The sequence below is a fragment of the Sphaerodactylus townsendi genome, linkage group LG07 (genome assembly GCF_021028975.2).
Source record: "Sphaerodactylus townsendi isolate TG3544 linkage group LG07, MPM_Stown_v2.3, whole genome shotgun sequence".
Lineage (NCBI taxonomy): Eukaryota > Metazoa > Chordata > Lepidosauria > Squamata > Sphaerodactylidae > Sphaerodactylus > Sphaerodactylus townsendi.
In genome coordinates, this window is record NC_059431.1 from 33,115,767 (window position 1) to 33,139,467 (window position 23,701).

Consider the following 23,701-nt stretch of genomic DNA (forward strand, 5'->3'; position numbering starts at 1 on the left):
CGCAAGACCCGCCGGGCGGAAGTGAGGGCGCCCCCGCCGCCGCCGCGCGCCGGTCCCACTCCGTTGCGCGCGGGTGGGAGGCGGCACGTGCGGGACATGCGCTGGATTGGCGCGGCAGCGGTGGCCTAAGGCTGCTCTCTTCCTGCTGCGGTTCTTCCTGCTCTCCATGCTGTCCTTGGGCGTCTTTGCGGGCAGAAGCTTGTGCAGGTATTGAGTGCCTTCCGCACCTGGAAGGAACAGGGAGGGAGGTGAGGCTCGGCGCGCCTGCCGCTCTGAATTGCTGTCTGCATCTCTCCTCAGTTGCACACCGCAATCTCTTTTGTTTGCAAGCAAAGGTAGGGATGCAAGGCTAGGCCCTCCATTCTGGGGGTGCATATGGATACATCCACTTCGCAAGTATCCCTTCCCTCCTTCCTTCCTTCCTTCCTTCCTTCCTTCCTTCCTTCCTTCCTTCCTTCCTTCCTTCCTTCCTTCCTTCCTCGAAATCTCTTTTTTCCTCCCCAGATGGTGAGAAATGTTGGGTTCTTTCTCACACCGCTTTAAACAGCCCCCCCCCCTTAACATATTGGTTGCTGAGAAAGAAACCTCGTTATTCGTGCCTCTGACCTTTATATGCATGTGCATATCAGGTTTAAATGGTTGCCAATCCAAAAAAAGTGAGTATGCTGCCCTCTTCCACGCCTGAACATATAGATCATTTTCTCTTATTTATATGCAACAGTTTTACCAAGGCTCTGGCATACAGGATGTGGGGAGGGAGAACTTCCAGACATGCAAGACAGCAGCTTAGACAACTGTTTATTGTGACATAAACTTTTGTAGGCAATTGCCTGTACCGTTAATAACGTAAGATGTTTCCAACAGCTGCTTGTGTCCATGAGTTATGATTCGAATAGCTGTAAACGTCTAGATTTAATAGATTAAGTGCAGCTTTGGTTTGGTGATGTATGAAGCTTTTGTAGTTAATTCCTATAGAGATAAAATTTTGTTTTGGAGAGAGCTGTTTGCAGACTTGACTGAATAAACACATCACTCCCTATTGTGCTGTCATACTGATGCCATAATTTGAAACTGAACTTTGGTCATATGGAAAGATCCAGCTGTGAATTATTTCTATGGAACAATAATAGTGCACTATCCCATGGAGCATGGATGCAGATTACAATCCTTAAAAGAGTTTCATTGGGCTTAAACTGATTATAATTCTCTTTATGGTGGATTAGAGAGAGGAAGCAATTATACCCAACTACTAGAAATACAAAACTGATATGTATAATTGATGACTGGGAAATTACTCAATTTTTAGATTGCCAGTGAGAAAACTGGGAAATGCCTCAATTTTAAGATTGCCAATGAGAAAAGTGAAATCAATCAAAATTGTCTGTTCCTTGGTTTCATCATTAACCAAAAGGGAGACCTGGAAAGTCACCCCCAATGGAGCTAGGAAAGATCTTTAAGTGTAAGAATGTGTCACTGGCAACCAAGACTAATTCATGTCTTAGTATTCTCTATTACTATGTAAAGGAGTGAAAGTTTATCTGTGAAGAAAGCTGTCATGAAGAAGATCAATTCCTTTGAAATGTGGTGTTGGAGGAGTTTTATGGATACTTTTGACCACCAACATGACAAATGAGTGGATTCTAGATCAAATCAAGCCTGAACTGTTCCTAAATGCTAGAACTGAGGTGGCTGTATTTTGAGCCAACAAGAGTCACTGGGAAAGACAATAATGCTAGGAAAAGTTGAAAGCAGCAGGAAAAGAAGAAAATCCAACGTGGGATAGATTGACTATCTGTAGGAGCTCCCAGCCCTCAGTTTGCAAAAGCTGAGCTAGGCTATCAGCAATAGGACATTTTGGAGGGCGTTTATTAATAGGGCTGCCATGAGTTAGAAGTATCTTGGTGGCACTTAACACACGCATAAATCATATGATTGTACCAGTTTATACTATGTAGTCTGCCTTGAGTCTCAATGACAAAAATGGATTATAAATACAATAAGTAAAGGAATGAGATGTTTCTGAACATCCCTTTATTTCTGCATCTCCTTCCATCTTTTGAAAAACCATTTCTTATGATCCAAGTCTTTGGAATTCTGTAGGTTATGATGTAGAGAACTGCAAACAAGAATATTGTGAATGGGAAAAGGCAACAATGAAGGAAGAGGGAAATCAAAGGAGATTGCAAATCCCTACTATTTTGCAGAGGAATTAGACCAGGGGTAGGGAACCTTTAACAGCCAAAGAGCCATTTGGACCCGTTTTCCACGGAAAAGAAAACACATGGAGCCGCAAATACTTTTTGACATTTAAAATGAAGATAACACTGTATATATTGTTTTTTACCAATTATAGTGTATTGCTTATGAAAGCAGTGGCTTTCACATCATGCATGGGCTGCACACACACTGAGAGAAAGACACACACACACCCATTCTCCCCATGGTTTTTGAGCACTGAGTGCGTGCAAAATAAATATATTTTATGAATATAATAATGGAGATGGGGAAAGTCATTGGCTGCCTAATTCTGTTCCGTTCTGGGCAGGATTTTTTTTTTGGGGGGGGGTGCTTTTAAAGGACGCATGCTAGTCATTATGGCTGAAGAGATACTTGAAAATGCAACACCTGTTAAAATCTCAGAACCCAGAAGGGCTGCCATTATTCAAGGCGGCCATTTCAGTGCACTTTCTCTGCCACACTGACCTCATCAGGTGTCTGTTGTGGGAAAAGGAAGGAAAAGGGGTTTGTAAGCCACCTTGAGTCTCCTTACAGGAGAGAAAGGTGGGGTATAAATCCAAAATCATCATCTTCATCTGTATTGAAAACTGCCTTTACAACGTCCCCCATCTACTTTCCTGAAAGGCGTGGAGGGCACATTGTGGAATGGGACCACTGATTTAAATAATTTTTACAGACACTTCTGAGACGGCATGAAATTGAGCCCGTAAGAATGAATAAATCTCTGGAACTCACTGACAAACCTTTTCTTAAGCAATACAGAGATATGTTGGAGCGATGCTTATCACAAATTAATAAGCCCTATTCCATGATGCAATGTTTGTGAGCTATAATGTATCTTAATCAAAAACTATATTTAGTAGGTTTTTCTTCAACTCTGCTCTGGAGCTCCCCTTCCTCCACCTGGCTGTGTGTGGCCAGAGGTGCCATCCCTCCCTTTCCTCTGGTTGGCTGGTCCCCAGCCTGGCATCCTTCTTCTAAGGGGGGTGGGGGGTGGTAAGGCGAGTGGTTCCCACCCTTCCATGTCCTGCAGTGAGCTGGGCACTTTCTGCCTGTCTCTTTTGGTGGCAATTCCTGATTGCTGCTCCAGATTGGTCTGTAATTGCTAGGCACAAGTGTGGCACATGTGCCAAAAAGATTGCTTCCCTTTGAATTTGTCCTTGATTTCCAATACTCTCCCCCCTTTGCTGGCTGTCTCTGGAGTTTAATTTGCAGCCCTGGGGCATCCCCACCACCCAAATCCCAGACAGGATCCCAGGCTAAACTCAGATATTTCCTGTGGTGTTCCGTTCTGGAAAATCACCAAGTTAAACAGCTCAAGCTAATTAACACTGAAAATAATTTAGCCGCAAAACAAGCAGGGAAACCAGCCCCACACAAAGTGTCTTTCCAGGTGTGACGTGTTGCCACCCTGGGGTGCTGTGTGGGGGCTTGCACCTTCCCTCCATCCCTTTCCAGGGTGTTGGTCTCCCCGTCTGAGGCCCTGGTAGTAGGGGGCCTAGCCTTCTTTAAAGCCCTTAGCCACAGGTTGGAGCTAGGCAGGCTCCTTGTCCTAACCCACCACGCTCTTCACTCCCTTTTCCTCCCACTACCAGCCAGGCTAGGGTCCCTGGCTTGTGCGGGGGTTGTTCTTTCCCCTGAGACTCTTCCCCGTCTCCTCCCCTTCTCTCTCTCTCTCTCTTGCTCCGTTTTCTTTTCTCTGCTTCTCTCTCTCTCTCTTGCTCTATTCTCTCACGTCTGCTTCTCTCTCTCTCTCTCTTGCTCCGTTTTCTTTTCTCTGCTTCTCTCTCTCTCTTGCTCTATTCTCTCACGTCTGCTTCTCTCTCTCTCTCTCTTGCTCCGTTTTCTTTTCTCTGCTTCTCTCTCTCTCTCTCTTGCTCCATTCTCTCACGTCTGCTTCTCTCTCTCTCTCTCTCTTGCTCCGTTCTCTTTCCTATGCTTCTCTCTCTCTCTTGCTCCATTCTCTCGCCTCTGCTTCTCTCTCTCTCTCTCTTGCTCCGTTCTCTTTCCTCTGCTTCTCTCTCTCTCTCTCGCTCCATTCGCTCACCTCTGCTTTTCTCTCTCTCTTGCTCCGTTCTCTGTCCTGTGCTTCTCTCCCTCTCATCTCACAGGAGGGCTGCACGTGAATGACCATGGCCCGGTGTGGGGAGGGCACGGGCGGGGCGAGCGGTGCAGTAATGCACGTGCAAAAGGTTCAGCATTCTTCCGGCAAGTAAAGCGCGCGCAAAACGTTCTTCCGGCACAGAGGAGGGGAGGGGAGAGAGGGGAGGCAAAACGTCCTTCCGGCACAGAGGAGAGGAGGGGGGGAGCCGAGTAGAGATGTAAACAGTGCGAGACAAGACTTGTGAGCTAATGCGAGGCCCCAGGAAGGGGCAACCATGCCGGGAGCCGCACTGCAAGTAGTCAGGAGCCGTTTGCGGCTCGCGAGCCGCGGGTTCCTGACCCCTGAATTAGACCCTTACCCAAGAATCGGGGAGGGGTGACTTCCGCCAGCTTTGTTCCTGCTGCACCAATCTTCTTTGTTTTTGCCACACCAATTTTCAGAAACTTTTCAGTAGGTGGAGAAAGAAGGGAATGTTGTTAACTATTCTTGTGAACTGTCCATTTGTGGATGTTTGGAACTTTTTATTATTACTAGTTGCTTTTATTAGCTGAAGTCTTGATAATAATAATTTTATTTATTAAGCATTATAACAAATAGGCCTTGTTTATTAGCTGAAGGGTAATCATAATATCTGTTTATTAACCACTTAGTGCTATAGCAAATAGGTCCTATACAATGGTAAAGGTTATATAAAGGGTCAGTATAGTGCTTCCGGAGAGCCAATGTTGTGTAGTGGTTAAAGAGTGGTGGACTTGATCTGAGATTGCAAATGCCTTAGCAGACCAGGTGCTCGGGAGCAGCAGCAGCAGAAGGCCATTGCTTTCACATCCTGCATGTGAGCTCCCAAAGGCACCTGGTGGGCCACTGCAAGTAGCAGAGTGCTGGACTAGATGGACTCTGGTCTGATCCAGCAGGCTTTTTCTTATGTTCTTATGACTCTAATCTGGACAACTGGGTTTGATTCCCCCAGGAGCTTAACTGTCCAAAATGGCTCCTGGAGCAAGCACAATGGCATGCCCTGCTCCCAATCACCACTTGGGCAGATCAAGTTGGGGGGTGTTGCCAAGCTGCCCCCTTTCCTTGCAACTGCACCCCACCCCAGAACTCCACACTTGGGAGTAGGCGTTCAGTTTAATACTGAACCAGGCAGTGTTTACCTGGACTTGCCCTGCCCTGAACTCCACGTGGAATTCAGGAGTAGTGCAGGCCTGTTTGATGTTGGGCTCAGCTTGGCTAGGTCCAGCTTTAAACTTCAAGGCTTTGAGCCTGCACTCATGCCTGTCCCTCGTGGCACCACTGGATTCTTCATTCCTCGTCATGAAGCCTTTTGGGCCAGTCACAGTTCTGTCAAAACTCTCTCAGGCTGCAGAGCTAGTCAGTGAAACACCTCGGAACATCTCTTGTTGTGAAAACCCAATGGGGTCACTATAAGTCAGCTGCGACTTGATGGCATTTTCCATTTTCCACCAAATAATGCTACCATGTGCTGGCTACATTCCTCAGCCAGCCTCCTGCTTGTGCTGCCCTTACTTTGGACTGTCCATCGTGGTGTGGTAATTAAAGTGTCAGATTAGGATCTTGGAAATCCAGGTTCAAATCCCAACTCTGCCATGGGAGCTTGTTTGGGTCAGTCACACACTCTCAATCTAACCTACCTTACAGGTTTGTTGCAAGAATAACAGAGGAGTAAGCTGCTTTGGAACAGAGGAGTAAGCTGCTTTGGATCCCCATTGCAGAGCAAGACAGGATAAAAATAAAGAAGAGGAGGAGTTTGGATTTATACTCCACCTTTCTCTCCTGTAAGGAGACTCAAAGTGGTTTACAATCTCCTTTCCCTTCCTCTCCCCACAACAGACACCTTGTGAGGTAGATGTGCCTGAGAGTGTTCCAAAGAACTGGGTCTAGCCCAAGGTTGCCCAGCAGGAATTTAGGAGTGCCTAATCACATCTAGTTCACCAGATAAGCCTCAGCCACAGGTGGAGGAGTGGGGAATCAAACCTGGTTCTCCAGATTAAAATACACCTGCTCTTCACCACTACACCATACTGGCTCTCAGTAAAATAAATAAATAAGTTGTGTTGTAAGTCTCCTTGAGTCCTCAGAATGTAAACATTTAATTAACTAAATGAATGCATATGTTCCTATGTATAGTTCATTTTCTTAATATATTACATGTAGTTTTAGCAGTGGAATTTTTGATGCTGCTCATTTTAGGAGCTAGTTAAATATATCTAAGCTATATATTAAAATCTTAATTTCACCAGTAGCTAACCATTGATTTCAATGGTATGCCTGCTTCTTAAGAGCATTATATCTAATGCACCAGGGATTGGCAGATGTCGTAAAGGGCAATTTATAGACATTTTGAGAGTCCTTAAATGTTGCCTCTTAATAAAAATTTAACTTTCATAAGAGGCATGAATAATGCATTTCTACTTGGTTTTTACAGAAACTGCTGCAAGCATCTTCAGCATTACCTCTCCTAGCGATCTGTATGAACAGTCGGTCGTATCTATTGGAGGCAAAAGAGAGTCCATTAATGGGAAATGTTTGAATATGAATGCTGTTTAGATTGCTTAAGATTCATAGGGGGAAGAGCAGCAGATGAACTCCTGGGATAGCAATAGTAGTCTCTTCTACATGTGTGTACTGGATAATTACATGACCAAAGACTGTCCCAACTGCACACTGATGCAGCAGTGGTGGATTCCACACAGGGCAAATATAGGGTGTAGGGTTCAATAGGAACTGTTTTGCAGGGGGACCTCACACAGATCCCTTCCCCAAAATGAGTTTGCCTCATTTTATTTCTCTCAATTTAGGATTTTCGAAAATTGCAATGTTCCTTTTGCAAAATTCCGGGTTGGAGCCTTTCTTGCGTGAACAGCCAGACAGGAAGTGCTTTATTTCCTTCCCTTGCACCGCACTATCTACAGTCAGGGAGAATCCACCTGCCATAGCAATACACTCATTATTGCCTTGCTGTTGCAGGGAGGTTCATTCCCCCCCCCCTTTTATTTTGCATGTTGCACATGCACATCTACGCAGGTGCAGCTGATTGTATTGTGGGATGGTCGGCATAGCTGCATCTAAAGAAATGGACTCTGACTCCTGAAAGCTCATACTGGAATAAACGTTACTAGTCTTTTAATGTGTCACTGGTCTTCCATGTCATCTGCAGAAAGTGTTTCTGTGAACTTTCTTCAGAAGTAACTACCTCACAGGTCTTTCTGTTCCAGTTGAAAGCCTCAGTGTGTGATCCTATCTCTTGTTTATCCCTACTGAGCAGGGATAAGATTGCTGCGAAACTCCCTTTATAGCAACATAGTGAGTTTATGCCAGCCACTGGGTGCTGCTGCTGTCATAATCCCTGAGCTGGTGAGGTACTATCAGCGCTGGGAGAAAATCTGGACAGAGTTAATATGTGATGGAGGTGCGGGATGGAGTGGGGCTGGCAGGGGCTGATGAGAATTGTAGTCCATAACATCTGGAGTGCCAGAGGTTCGCCACCACGGGACTAGGATCTGAGAAATCCAGGTTCAGATCCCCCATCTGTCATGGAAGCTTGCTGGGTGACTTTGGGCCAGTCACATACTCTCAGCCTCAACCTACCTCACACAGTTGTTGCTTAGGTGAACTGGAGCCGAGGACGACGGTGTAAGATGCTTGGGGCTCCCATTTGAGACAAAAGCAAAGTACAAATGAAGCAGATAAGCAAATTTCCAAATACACTGCCACACTTTTATCTGTTCTATTAATTGCAGCATCACAAACAAGTGCCCAGTTGGGATCCTACTAAGAGTGCAGATTTTGGGTTGAAATATGAAACTGGTGAAGCAGCTGTGCAGTTGGCCATGATCCATAATGTTTCTCTAGCTATGCTAGTTTATGCTACCTAACGACTTCTAAGATACTCAAAATTTCCAAAGCTCTACCCATGACTAACTGGCATCTTCCTAAATAAATAAATTATCCTTTATTGACACAACTGCTTGTGTTAGTTCCAGCTTTCGCCTCTTGGTCTTCTGTCATATGTCACATTTGTGTGTTTATTTTTAATTGCAGAGCTGGTGGCCCAAGGATTTTATTCAGAATGACTTTAGGAACAGAGATTACTATAGATCACAAGGCCTCATCCTATACTGCAGCAAGCCGAAATGTCCTGAAATGGGATCTGCAGCCAGACCAAATTAGAACCAAGACTGAAGAGCTTATCAGAAAAACAAAGCAAGTATATGATGCTGTTGGGATGCTTGATATGGAAAAAGTCACATATGAAAACACTGTACAAGTTTTAGCAGACATAGAAGTTGAGTATTCAGGTAAGTATAACACATCTAATAGCCTCCATTTGCACCAGAAGGGAAGGTATTAGAAGCTTGACTTGTGAGATCTGTTTTCAAGTACGGCTGCTTGGAGCAGAATATATTAGTAGCTACAGTTCCATTAAGTTTCCTAGTATGTAATTAAAATTCTGCTGTGTAATTTTGCAGACACCTGGGTTCTGAAGCAGGGGTTTGCAGACCATGGCTCTAGCCAAGTGTAGCTCAGTGTGGAACCCAACAGGTCACTTTATCAAAAAAATCACATATTTAAGTTAAAATATCTTGGAGGGTCAGGAGGGATACTATGATACTGAATTGTTTTTATCATTACTTATTGGAAAACCTTACGTGTGCCCCTCCCTGATTAAGGCCTTGCAGCAACCAGAACATAAGCAGTACAGATGCCTTTTGATTTATTAACATTATTAATAATTGACAGACTGATAAAGTTGTGTAGTTTCAGTCATGCAGACTGGCTCTCTGTTGATTTCTCATGCTGAATTTTAACATAGTTTAACTCTTAATTGTAGAAGGTTGCTGATACTTGTCCTATAGGTTGGAATTCAGGTTGGAAACTGAATTCTCGGTTCTGTTTATGCATTCAGACTGCATGGCACACTGTCAGCCGCAGACTGAGAATCAACAACAGATCGTAAGTCTGGGATAGACCCTCAGTTGATTCCTTGATGTATGTTGGAATAACTCCACCAAGGGACTTTTAACCCTGTTGATTTTTGTGGACATATAGAGTTAGCCCTTGATGTCCTCACAAGGTCGGTTTTAATTATCCAGACACCAGCTATCGAACATACAACACCAGTCAATTCTACTGGTTTTTGCTCTTGCATGATATACCGGTAATTGGGACTTTTGTCTTTTGAATGGGTTTAAGTGAGACAGCTTGTGTAGCAAACCACTTTTAGTGTAACTGTGTACATATCTGTTGTACTAACCCCCACTTTTTTGATATGATGTAGAATTTGGCATCCTGAAACATGGTAACATTTATCTCCCTTAAAAACAGAATAGTTGTGAAATATGGAAAGTATTGGCTGAAGTCTCAAAAACTAGAAGCAGTCAGGACGAAGCTAAGAACACTTGTATAAGAGAAACTTGGGTTCACATCCATGCTCTGCTAGGAAGTTTACTATGGGATCTTGTATCTCTTAGCCTAACCACAATCACATGATTGTTAATTTAAAAATAAGTCACCTCATATATGTTGCTTTGACCTCCTTGGAGGAAGTGCAAGTTGCTAATGTGATACATAATAAATACAGTTGTTCATACTTTCAATTGTGTTCATTTGTTAAATTGATTAGTTAAATTAGCTATTTTGTGTGACAGGTCTGAAAATAACTCCCAGCAGGTGGAGATATTTCTCTTTTCCATGATTCTTCATTAGTAAGTGATTCTGCAGATAAATGTTATTCATTAGTGGGTAGAAGGAGGAATGGACCTTTAAAGGCCAAATGACCTGTCTTGTTCACATTCGGTTGCAGTTGGAGCACACCAGTTTTTGTTATGTAATTGAAGGACATATTCAAGAAAATGCACAGCTTTGTTTCAAGATCTGCTTCTTAAAGCTTCTGATAATTTTATTCTAATACCACCGGTTTTCAGTATATGCATACAAATCTTTTACCTTTTAGTATGAAATCGTCTCCACGAAGGGCGTTTTCTATAAATTCTGTTCTTTGTATGTATTTCTGGAAAGATCTTTACAGTCTCCCTGAATTACAGCATATTATTGACTTGAGTTCATGTTAGCTTGAATTCCTAGAAAATACTCAAATTGATATCTAAGGAACTCACTGGTAACAGTTGTTTTTTTAAAAAAGACATTCTCTAATTTGTTAATCTTTGGAAAATCTCTTTCATTAACTGGGTCAAGGTGGGCTTATTTGTACTGTTGTTACCTGGTGCGTTTGTTATTTTGTTTTTTCTTTTTAATAGTGGAAAGAAGCGTGTTGGATTTCCCACAGCATGTTTCCCCTGACAAAGATGTGCGCACAGCAAGCACGTATGCTGATAAAAAGCTTTCTCATTTTGATGTTGAGATGAGCATGAGAGAAGATGTATTCCAAAGGATTGTCCATTTACTGGTAAGCAGTGAGGAGGATAATTAGCCATGGATAGTCATCTGCATCTGGTCAGCGTCTCCAAAGTAGACTTTCCAGTAGTGCTGAGTAAGCTACTGATCACCATGATGATGGAAGAAAGATAGGATAGAATTGCCATGTCTAGTTCCTGTGTATTTTTGGAGGATAGGTCCATCGGTTGCTACTAGCTACAATAAAGAGACACAGCTAAGATTTTGACACTGTTTACCCATCATGCTTTTTATCTTGTGAGCTCAAGCCACTGGGACCTTGAGCAAAGCTCTGTTTTAGAAAATACCTTTCTTGCTTCCATCCCTAGCCCACTGCACTTCCTTAAAACGTTGCTCTTGTGGATCAGGGAACTTTTTGCAACAGCATGCTTTTCTTCCCGTGGAAAAAGAACTGGGAATCCAACTTGCTGTGTTTTATGCCAAGGTCATGCAGATGGAATGGATCGAAGAGTCGGGCGTTTATGTACACAACACATTTCTGAATGCAGCTAGCGATTCGATTGTATCCTCTCCATTATTTAGAGAATGAAGCACTGAAGGTTATTTTTGTCTGGCCTTTTCCACCGTGCATCAATCCACAGTTATCCCTGTAACCACAACAGTTTCCATCTACAACTCCTTGGCCCAGTCATTTATGACCAAAATCTCTGAATTCCTCTGTAGGCCCGCCACATGCAAAAATCGTGTAACACCTGGTACTTTCCAAAGGAGCTTGGATGTGGACTTATTGTGGCCATTTGGCATACTACAGTGAGCTTGGGAAAGTAAAAACCTGCTCATAGGGAATGAAAAGCATTGTGGGGCAGAAAGAAGATTCAAACTGTCCTCAAGGAGAGGCAGCCTGAATTTCCATCCCTCATTGCAATTAGATTCCCAGAGTGGGTGACTAGCTAGTTAATGAATATTATTTCACCGAAGAAAGTACATAGTATATGGCAGAACCAGGCTTGACATGTGAGACCCTGAGTAGAGTTGGTTGGAAACACTTCCTGCCTCTAGTCAATCCAAGATTAGCCAAAAAATGTTTTGGAGTGTTTTCTGGCATACAGATCAAGAAGTTAACATTTGCTCACCTGCAGTCTGCCTCGTTGCTTCCTTCCACCTTTGCTTTTTTGACTATAAAGGCTGCTGACCTACCAGGCACACCCATAATCCAATATATTAAACTGCTACATCATGATTAATAATCATGTTACCGAAAACAGGAATGAATTGTAGATGAATCACAACAAAGATAACTGCATAATTTAAAAATTACTTTGGTAGCATGCCACGACATTGGTAGACTTCAAAATCTATTAAAACAGAAGAAAGTGGAGATATTGTGTGTTGTTTTTTTAAAAAAAACCTCTGTGAGATAAAATGACCCCTGGATTTTGCAGTTTAAAATAAATACCAGGCTGTTGTAAAGGACAAATCCACTGAAAAATTTTGAATATTTAGTGTATCTGTGAAGTTATATAACATAATTTCTTGTGGTCATGTACACAAGCTAGCAAGGGCATGTTTAGGAATGCACTGCTGTTTTCCACCCACATAACCTCATGGGGAGGGGAAAATGTATTTTACAGCTGTGCTAGTATTCCATCTCACACTGTTTGTGTGTGTCCTCTTAAATTACACTTAAAATCAATAAAAAAAGACTAGACAAAATCTTACAAATTAATTAATGGGTTGCATCCAACTGGTTTTTCAGCTGGCAAATAAGGAAAGGCTATGCTGGGCGTCATAGGACATAGGCAGAAGTTATGTGGGGTACAGTTGAAGTATGGCATGAAATTATGTGAAAGAAAGTGGCTGAATCCAACTTTGTGCCCAATTCAGGCTACTTGTAATGGCCTTCAAAGCCTGTAGTTTAGGGTCAGAATGCCTGGAGAGACTGTCTACTCTCATATGAAGACTCTCATGTACCACTCCGGTCATCTTTGGAGGGCATGCTTTAGGTGCTATGGGTTTTGACCCAACTTAGCCCAAAGTCTTGCTTCTTAACCTTTTAATTAAGTCCAGTCTTTCCATTAACCTTTTTATCTGCATGTTCAATTAACAATTAGACAAACAGCTTAAAGCCAGGCGAAGTAAAAATAGATCACTGAAGTATGGTGCTCCTTAGTTTCATCTGCTCTGTTTTCTGTTGTGCAGAAGAATTAAAATAACCAGCATTTGCTGTTGCTGCTGCTGTCGTGCTCAGTAAGCTTTCTAATATGATAAAAAATATAGATTATTGTTATCATGGTTTTATATTTCAGCAAACGTGTGACATGGGGTCTTTAAAGCCTGAAGCCAAAAGATATCTAGAGAAGTCAGTAAAAATGGGTGAAAGAAATGGGTTGCATCTTCCTCCTGAAATACAGAATGTGAGTTTGGCATCTTTCAGAAATGAAAAGCATATGTTTATACATGCTTATTGTGTTCCTGTTTTAAACTGTGCTCTGAGATGGTCCTACAAAGTTAGTAGTATCCGGTAGAAAGTTGAAGCGATAAAAAGAGATTTTCAGATTATAATATTTGGTGATAATGGTTCAGAACTAGTAACTTTATGGAGAGAGGCTAATGTTTTTGTTTCTAGAAATTTTTGTAAGTTGATCATTTTGTAAGTTGATCATTTGCTGGTCTGGCAACTGCTACTGACAAATCGCCTGAAGGTATGGTGTGGATTCTAAGCATCATGAACTGAGTCATTCTATGGGAGGCACTCTACTGCCCCTCTCCTCTGCTGTTAAGACTTTTGAGTCCTCCCAAAATTATTCTGTTACAAGTCAGTGGACCTGAAGGAACAGAGTAGGAACATGGAGTCTGTAGCAAGATGAGGGAAACATTTTCATAAGTCTGCTTACTTTGGCACCTGGCTTGCTGAGTATCTAACCTGTGTAATGATGGATTTCAGATCATGGTGAATATATTCAACCAATATTAATTTGTACTCAAGAAAACTCTCTCCTCTCCCAGTTGCTCTGCAACAGTCATGCAGATGAACAGGGAAGCTGTCATCTTCCTTTTATCTGGAAAGTCTAAAATCAGCCGTTAACTTGGAAATTGTAATCATTTGCTGGTCTGGCAACTGCTACTGTAAATTTCTACACAATTGAGAATATAAGTAATAGAAAATATCTAAAAGTTGCTGTGGAGGGGAGTGACATACACTATTTTTCTTGACAAAAGGACAATTTTGGAGCTTTATTCCTTTGGTAGATGGTACTTTTCCATTTGTGTTCTAAATTATGCGTCCCTAGCTAAACATGGGATACACTTGATGTCCAGTGGCTTGATAACTTTCTGCAAGTAACTTGATTTGAATCCTGACTCCCACAAATGGGAGCAATTTACAAAGGCTGCACTTCACCTTCTTTCTCTGCCCCCAGAAGTCTTTGAATCTCTGAAGAGCCTTTTCTATAGATTGAGGGACCCTCCTGAGCAATCTGCCATGTAACCAAGGACCACAGCAGGAAGGAGAGGGAAATCAAATAGTTGCCCTATTTACACAAGATGCAGAGCAGTAATTCTGTCTCATTCTCTCTTTTCCTGCATTTCCCTGTGCCCTTTGGCATATTGTTGGGGGGTGGGGGTGAGCTGACTTGGGTATGTATGAATGTGGCTGCTCCGGAAGATATGCTTCTGCCATGTTCTTCTGTTTGCCGAAGCTACAATCTAGCTTGTACATCTATTGCATATTTAGGTTCCTTATATATTTATGTATTTTAAATAAATAGTACTGTGTAAGGCAGTGAGAGTGGGAACGAAACCATACAAATAAAATATGTCACTTATGCTATAATATACAGTGTTACGGTTTTTTAAAAATATCTCAATATTCAGGAAATCAAGAAAATGAAGCAGAGGCTGAGTGAGCTGTGTATAGACTTCAACAAAAATCTTAATGAAGAAAACACGTTTCTAGTATTTTCTCAAGATGAACTCCGTAAGTATATCTCTTTAAGAATTGCTGTAGATAGATGATGTATATAACTTGAGCAACTAACTTCACAAACATAGGTAAGCCCTGTATTAATATTAAGATATTTATAACCTGCCTTATTTCTCAGCAGTCTGGTTAATCATGCTGACTTGGGGGCTAAGGCTTACACCTGGAGCTCCCTTAACACTTTATTAGGAAGGCTATAATAACTGAGGAGGGTAATTCTGCAGCCACTGTGATTATGGAACCTGGCTGTCAGCATATCTGTAGTCATGATAATGTCACCTAACCATACCATTCCCTAATCCTCCTGTGGGGTTCTTCTGCAATGGCACTGAAACATGCATCTAGCAAACAACTTGAAGTCAGTGCACAACTAACACATTCAGTCCTAGTATTGGACTTGCAGTTTTATTTGGGCACTGAGTCCATATGATAAATCTAATTTCTCAGAATCCTGAATTCATCTCTGCCATTTTTCTCTCATTTTAGTTTTCCGTTGGCATTCATTTTTTCTCTGTGGGGTATGTTTTCTCTTTTGACCTGCTCTGTCATATATCAATAACCTGCTCTGTCTACTTTGGAGCATTTTCATAAGAATATTAAGCAGTCTTCATGGTCTGAGAATTTTAAATTTAGAAATATATGTTGTTACCTTAAAATATCAACATAAAATTTCAACACTTATCTCTCATATTAAAATTATTACATTTGGAAAAGTTTACTAATTTTTTTATAATGGATTAGCCTTTCTAGCCTTTTATTAATAATGAGGTACTTCGACCAGAGGTCTTGAGCCATACAATAAAATCACAATTCATACATCAATAACAATTACAGAATGATAGATAAAATAAAATTATGCCTCTAGTAAAATCCTGAGATTGTCATATTAGTTACTTGGCAGGAAAGTGTCTCAAGGATATTATAGTAGACAAGAATTTGGCCACAGATTATATAATAGCAGGACTAATATTAGCCAATGAAAAAGAAACTTCCTGAGATAATGGATTAACATGTGTTTGTACTGTTGAGAGGTAAAATGCTTATGTAAGCATGTAAGTAAGAATTATATCAACTCTATGGTTGTGATTCCTTTGATAATACAAGCAAGTTGATAATTAAATAATCTCAGTGATAGCCACTTAAGGGCATGTTTTATATTTTAAAGAAGTGTCTGCTGATACCCTTATATTAAATCCTGTGAAAATGTGTTTCCTAGGTGCTCTTCCTGATGATTTTATCAGTAGTTTAGAGAAGATTGATACAGACAGATATAAAGTTACCTTAAAATATCCTCACTATTTTCCTGTTCTGAAGAAGTGCTGTGTTCCAAACACCCGGCGAAAAATGGAAAGATCTTTCAACACAAGATGCAAAGAGGTATGAAAGAACTATCCCATCCATAACCAGAGGAAGGGATAATAGAGGGCAAGCTAACTAAACTAGTTTTTGGAGTGGCTATGGTTCAGAATAAATCACATGCTATATGTAGTTTTTTATTGCATTTTTATCCTGTGATCTGTCCAAATAGTCCAAGGCAGTGAAGGTTGTTGTAAAGGTTCAAGAGGAATTTATTGTAGTTCATGTGGCATTATTCCCATTTTGGACAGCTGTCCAAAAAGCCAAGGTTAAGTGAATGTTGAAGTTACCCAAATCCTCACATCTGTGTGAGGTTATTGTGAGATAGTAACTGTGTAAGTTCACTAGGGCACTTTTGCACATGCAGAATAATGCACTTTCAATCCACTTTCAATGCCCTTTGCTGGATTTTACTGTACAAAATAGCAAAATCCACTTGCAAACAATTGTGAAAGAGGATTGAAAGTACATTATTCTGCATGTGCAAAAGTGCCCTTAGTGTGTCTTAGAATTGAATGTGGATTTGAACATGAGTCTCCTTCCAAGTCCAGCATTGTTCTACTATACCGTGCTTGGCTCTCTAGTGGGTAGAATGATGCTCCCCATCTTTGGTATCTTCCCTTCTAAAAGGATCTTAGGTTGCAGTGCTTGAAGAACCTCTTTTTTTCACCAAAGGATGAAGTTGTTAGCGTTAGGAGCAGAGGCGTAGCTCCAAGGGGGCAGGGGTTGTGGCTGGGGCGTGGTGGGGGCAGAGGACGCACTGGTGCACCGGGTGCTTTTCCCCCTTGCTACACCTCTGATTAGGAGTGCTGGTAGAATTGCAAAATAACGTGACGAACAGAAACAAAATACAAGGAAAATCATCCCTAATCCTTTTGCTATTTCAGTTCTATTAGCATTCTAAAGAATTTTCTTGATGGCACCATTAAGATCTGGCTTTAAGCTCTTCGTCCAGTTGTTAATTGAGCATGCAGATAAAAAGGTTCATGTAAAGACTGAAGTTAATTAATAGGTTGATTTAAGAAGTAAGACTTTGGGGCTAAGTTGGGTCAAAACCCATAATAAATTTTTGCATGATGGCATGTGTCCCCAAGCGGTGTGCACTCATTCTGCTTAACATTATTTTAATGAATTTTGCTTAATTAACTCAATTTTATCTTAAGAAGCATAAGTTAATAAAGATCACTACTGGCTCGTTTTTTGGATTAAGTTTTTCAGCAAGAGAAAGCATGTTCTAAAAGTCCAAGAGGAATTTATAGTTGTAGGTGTGGCATTATTGCCATTTTAGGTACATGAAAAAGAAGACACAATTTTTATCAATGTGTTTATTATATGTTACTAATCCTGGAATTGAATCCAGGTACAAGGGAATTATTCATCAGTTGGCATACTTATAATGTATGTATGTTTGCAAGAAGTACACCTTCTGTGAAACTTCATTTGTGGAATGAGAGAGCTTTGTTGATTTGGATGTAATGAAACATAAAGCAATTGATTACTTTATGACAGTGATGGCGAACCTATGGCACGGGTGCCAGAGGTGGCACTCAGAGCCCTCTCTGTGGGCACGCAGAAACAGAGTTCATCATGTGGGGGGGGGGAATTGCCCCCCTCCCACACACATCTAGGCTGGTCTGGGCCGCTGGGCTCGATTATTAGCATTAAACCTAAGACCTAGTTTTGGGGAAGCAGTATAGGTAACCCTGTTAAGTGCTGTTAAACCCCACTGATTTTCATGCAAAGAACTAACATGCGATCCTTTACCTGGGAGTAAGCTCGGTTGCTGGCAATGTGGCTTGCTTCTGAGTAAACCCTCCTAGGGTCATGATTCACTCGTTCGAAGAGTTGCATGGTTGCTTCAAAGCAAAGCCAACAACTACCACCAAGCTTACTCCCGAGTAACGCACGCCTCAGAGCCAACCATTTTTCCTAAACTAAACCTCAGTATTCAGGTTAAATTGCCGGGTTGGCACTTTGCGATAAATAAGTGGGTTTTGGGTTGCAATTTGGGCACTCGGTCTCGAAAAGGTTCGCCATCACTGCTTTATGAGGAATTTAACAGTTGAATATATATTTTTTTAAAAAAGATGAATTCCTATCAATTTATCAAAAACACTGTAGTGCAGTAATTGTAATACTGTCCTGTCCCTTTTTTGAAAATCAGATAATGGCAAGTGTCAAAGTACAGGGTAAGCTAACCCCATGTGAAATTCACTACTACGTTGTTGAAAAGCATGCTTAGACTTATGAATGCCCAAATGTCCGCCTGAACAGTCATATCGGAGTAGAATGAAATCTGCAGTTGAGAGAAAGGTTATGTCAGTATTGCAGTAATATAGGCCCCTTCTGCACATGCAGAATAATGCACTTTCAATCCATTTTCACAATTGTTTGAAAGTGGATTTTGCTATTCGGCACAGTAAAATCCAGCTAAAAAGTGGATTGAAAGTGCATTATTCTGCATGTACGGAAAGGGCCATAGGTAAACATAAAACTACTTTATTCTGACTCTGGTCAGTAGGTTCATCTAGTTCAGTATTGTGCATTTTGACTGGCAGCAGTTTACCAAAATCTTAGGCCAGTGTTTTTCCCAGCCCTTCTATGTATGATTCTTTTGAACTGGCAGTGCCAGAGAGTGAATCTGGGGCTCTGGTATACCAAATGTACACTGTACTACCTAGCTATGGCTCTCCAAGCAGAAGAAATGTTAATTGTTGTCACTTTGCTTTGAATACATAGAGATTTTAATGCAGTTTTTAACAATGCTGACAATAGGAGAATCATTCAACATATTTCATTCAAACCCTGTGTTATTGCTGCAGTCTAAATCAGACTTTAGTTTATTCTTTATCTGAAATAACAAAAAAAATCTTCATTGTGTTCCTAGGACAATGCTAAAATTCTTCAGGAGTTGCTTCCTTTGAGGGCAAAATTAGCAGAACTTCTAGGATACAGTACACATGCCAACTTTGTACTAGAGTTGAACACTGCGAAGAACACGGATAATGTAACAGCATTTTTAGGTCTGTCTTATTTATCTGTAACATAACTTTGCAAATACTAAATGTAATTCTTTGGTCCTTCAGAAATGTTTATTGTGAAAACAAAGTAAAAAATAGGAAGGAATCTGTTGTTTGATACTCAGAAACAACTGCCATGTTGCAACAGACCTCTGTTGGCCTGGTCAGGGGAGAGCAAGGATTTTTCTAGGATCTGCACTGGTGGATGTTTGCCTGCAGAAATCAAGTAGGGGAAATGGCAATCCAGGGACAGTATGGAAAATCAGGCTTGACACTTAGATGGGCTGCATCAGGCCTTGTACTAACAATCTAAAAGGTAACATGGGGAGTTTCTCCTAGTGAAGCTGCTAGAACATTAGGACTGAGGTCATGGACACAACTGAGGTGAAGCATGAGAGAAATGAACCCAGGGAGGCATTGGACAACATACACTGAAAGGGGTCTTTGAAGGGGCCATTGGGCATAGTCTGGGATTGGCAGGTGAGGAAGAGTGATGTAACTGGTCCTTTCTAGAGCTACAGGTTATGTTGTTCCCTTTTATGAGGGACATGTCAGAAATTTTTTGGGAGTCCAAATATATGTCACATGACCCTTATATGAACACCCATCCAGCTGTACTGGGCTGGGAACTCCATAAAAAATGTGACCTTGGCTTATCTCTCCCCTACTTTTCATATGAAAATATAAATGCCATTAAAGACATTAATGTTTAGAGCTCCCTGGGGCTTTGGCTAAAGTAAATTATACTAAACATCCTTGTATTTAGCTGAGTTGCTCCTCCAGTACATTTATTGCAAGTACTTTAATTAAGGAGAAATTCCTTGGGTATATTAAGCATTAATCTGGCATTGCTGTTCCAAAACTGGTTTTTACAGATGCATCACTTCAGTGTCCACCATGTATGTTAACTATGATCTGATTTTTTTTTTCTTGAACCATTGTTTCTCTTCCAATATAGTTATAAATGAAATGGTTAAAAAAAAACCTTGGAAGTTCTGTAATAACATTGTCATAGTAATTGTTTTATTTTTAGATGATCTGAGCAACAAGATGAAGCTTCTGGGTGAAGAGGAGAGAGCATTTATTTTAAACCTGAAAAAAAAGGAGTGTGAAGAAAGAGGCTTTGAATATGATGGGCAAATTAATGCATGGGATCTGCATTATTATATGAACCAGGTAGAAGAGCTCAAGTACTCAGTAGATCAAGAGAAACTGAAGGAATACTTCCCCATCGAAGCTGTCACTGAAGGTTTACTGAACATTTATCAGCAGCTGCTTGGACTTGTCTTTGAACAAGTAGATAATCCCCATGTTTGGCATGAAAGCGTTACTCTTTATACCGTGAAGGACAGTTCAACAGGAGACGTTTTAGGACAGTTCTACTTGGACCTATATCCAAGGTATTCCTTCAGTTTGTGACTAATATAATCTTTTTTAATTATGGTTAAGATGAAGCTGATCTTTAGTGGTTGTGGGCATAATATTAGAGCCCTGAGGACCTAGCCGTGCCATGCAATTTTTAATGCTCACTCCTCATTTATCCCCAAGGAACCTTTCTGGCAACTATTGTATTTTTCACATGCATCTCAGCAATGGTCTGTGTTAACTCTACTTCCCATTATTACTGGAATTTATTCATGGGCACAGGATAGAAGCTAAAAATATCATAAGTGCCAGTAATTGCATGCTCTTAATATTTATTTGTTTCATGTTTGCAACATGTCTTTACAGCACCTGGCATGAACCTGAAGGTTTATCCAGCCCTTATTTGATGAAAATGAATAGGCACTCGGGCACAAGGAATTCTTAATTCTCCCCAAGCAGCCTTCCAATTTAGTTGTGGATTAGAAAACCAGGTGCTACAATTTAGGGGCCTATATTATTGCTCCTTCAGTCTTCACCTTGAAAACAGGATTGCAAATATCATGAAACCCGACCTTTGCCTTGATGAAAGGCTTGGGTCTTCAATCCCATTTGAGAATCCACAGATCTAAATAGAGAGAAAGGCATATTGTTTCTTTGTTCTTCAGAGATATTATATTCTCATACAGTGTAATTCTCAGTCCCACTGAATTCAGAGTGCACAGGATTAGACAACTTTTGTTTACTGCAAAGCATAAAGGAAGAACTAGTAGTTAATGTACTAGGAAATCTCTACAGTTAAAAGTTTTGTTGCTGTTCTTCCTGGGCCACTTCCGACACAATAATACGAAGCCATGGGTTGGCTATTGAAAATGAACTTGCCGGCTTCCCTTTCCTTAGTATCTCATCTATTTTATTTAGCTTGTGCCAACCACAGTTTACTGTGATATCTAAATTGAAAGAATGTAGTTGGCATTAACCTCCCAATTGTGATTTGCAAAACCGCAACATTACTTTGAATTTATGATCTTTAGCTAGAGTCACTCTTGATTTTTCAACATGTATCTTTCATAGAAGCTACTGCTTTTCCACATTTGTACATTTGGGGACTCCAGCGTGGTGCCTGAGGGTGCCATGGCACCCACAAAGACCTTTTAGGAAGTCCGGGGGGGGGGGAGGGATGTTGCCCAGTAAGGCATCTGATTGACTTTTGGAGATTTGATTGGCTGTGCAGATTTTTTAAACGATTGCTTTGGCGGCAGCTGCCACCACAGGCCGAAAATCTGCATTGTGTTACTGAAGTTAAGCTGTGGCAATAATTTTGTGTCTGGCTTCACCTTCTCAGCAGTCATTTTGTGGCCGCCAATTTGTTGCGATTCCCACCATGCTGTGTCAGAATTCCAAATGTGCCTGCAGGCTCAGAAAGGTTGGGGCCCCTGTACATCGACCCAATATTAATCCAGTGTAGATCTTTTTTACACAATATAAAATTAGTAGTTGGGCAGATCAGGTTTCTCCAACATGGAGCCTACTAGTATCTTCCTCAGCACCTGCCAATTTTTTTCATAAAATCGTTGGGGCCATTGCAAAGAATAAATAATTGTGAACTGTCCTCATTCCAATGAAAGAATATCCCATTGCTACAGTAATCACTGGAGGATCAGGAGGGAATGACGAACACCCTGACTGTCCTTTGTCGTCGTTTGGTTTTATTCCCCCTTCAGGCTTTTTCTTCTTTTTTATTTGCTGTTCTGTTTCTCTTCATGTTTTAAGCCAGGTTGTCATACATACAAGGGTGGGGGGGGGGGGGTTCCTGCATTTGACTCTACAGCCATTTTGGAGGTTGCATTCACCACCACTTTCAAAATTTGAAAGGTTCCCACAGCCTTGACAAGATTGGAGATTTCCCGCAGTAGATGAAAAACCTTTGGGAGGAACTAGAACTAAGTTTTGCTGTCTTAACTATCTTCCACTTAGTATGTTCTGAACATGCTGTGAAATTTGTCTCCAGAGCCCCTTTGTTATTCTGATCCTGACTACTTTCAGGAAGTGCTTACATAATTTCTAAATCTGCTAAAATCTCAGGAGCCTAAATACCTGTTATAAAGGTCTTATGTCCCTTGAGTATCTGTCCCACTGCTTTTGTTGTGAGCCTTTCTGCGAGTTTCATGCTTGGAACTTAATTTCCAAACACATGTAGGACCAATTAAGATTGAGACTATAATGAGAGGGGACTTAAACTTCCCCCAGAACTGGTTGCTCGACGTATAATGTCCCTGGCAGCCACTGTTTGCCCTATTGTGGAAACTTGGTTATCCTGTATGTAAGATTTCCCAGTAATGATTCCTGATAACATATGAAGTCAAGAAAACATTGGCAGGCTTCAGCCGTCTTGTGCCGTGGCTCCAACCTGAATTCAACCCATATGCTTGGGAATTAAGTTCCTGCTATGGAACTCCCAGAGCATGTCTGATTGTCAGGACCGGTGTGGATGTGCCGATGAAGCAAGTAAGTTATAATCTGTGGTTTGCAGTGACGGTTACTTTGTGGATTTTGTTTCCCCCTGAGCTTTAGGTAGGAAAGGTTTCTAATGTTTCAGAGTTTGGCCTTCTTTGTGAATTGTATCTGTTGTTTCTAGATTACAGTACATGTTTATGGGTGTAGTTCTGAAGAACAATCTCTCCATAACCTTAAAGCTTTCCCATAAATCTTTTTATTATATTTGCAAGCATGGTTTAAGAAGTCAAGCTAGACTGACTTCTTAAAGCTCCTTTACAAAACAAACACTGCAGTTTATTGATTTACTAAAACATTTACATCCTGCCTTTCCTCTTAATTCAAAGTGACTTACATTAATAGTTAAAACATTCCCATATTTTACTATGTTACCTGTAGCTGTCAGTCATCACAGTTATCTGATATAGTTTTCCTTGCCTATAGTCTCAAGCTGCCTCCTTTATTAGCCTCATCTGGAAAATGTTTTCTTTCTATAACACGATACCTTGCACTTTAGCTGTTTACTGGCTTTCTCTGGTCTTCGTTTTGTTAAGTGCTTTAACTCACCAGTTGTGGTTGCCCTGTTGCAGTGAGGCCTGCAATTCAGCTAATTCTGGAAATAATCTTATTAAATGAGTTCATTAAACCTCTTAATTTCATGGCTCCTTGATGCAATTCTAAAGGCTACTTTTAGTACTAAGGTCAGGTTGCATTCTTGTTTAACTTCTAAAAGCAAATGTTATCCTAGAACTATGGAAGAACCTGTTT

At 41.1% G+C, this 23,701-nt stretch overlaps 1 protein-coding gene across 4 annotated transcripts in view; it reads left to right on the plus strand.

Moving 5' to 3' along the window:
- Positions 1-23,701, plus strand: part of NLN (neurolysin) — a 34,534-nt gene continuing 10,833 nt past the window's right edge. Inside the window, exons 1-8 of one of the 4 annotated variants that reach the window (XM_048503873.1) lie at positions 1-207; positions 8,408-8,664; positions 10,624-10,772; positions 13,027-13,134; positions 14,594-14,696; positions 15,916-16,076; positions 18,943-19,078; positions 20,109-20,475. In XM_048503873.1, coding sequence (XP_048359830.1) covers positions 167-207; positions 8,408-8,664; positions 10,624-10,772; positions 13,027-13,134; positions 14,594-14,696; positions 15,916-16,076; positions 18,943-19,078; positions 20,109-20,475 — 1,322 coding nt within the window. In that variant the 5' untranslated portion in view covers positions 1-166. Of the gene's footprint in view, positions 336-8,407; positions 8,665-10,623; positions 10,773-13,026; positions 13,135-14,593; positions 14,697-15,915; positions 16,077-18,942; positions 19,079-20,108; positions 20,476-23,701 lie in introns of all 4 variants that reach the window. The other 3 variants (XM_048503875.1, XM_048503874.1, XM_048503876.1) reach the window with 3 other exon arrangements.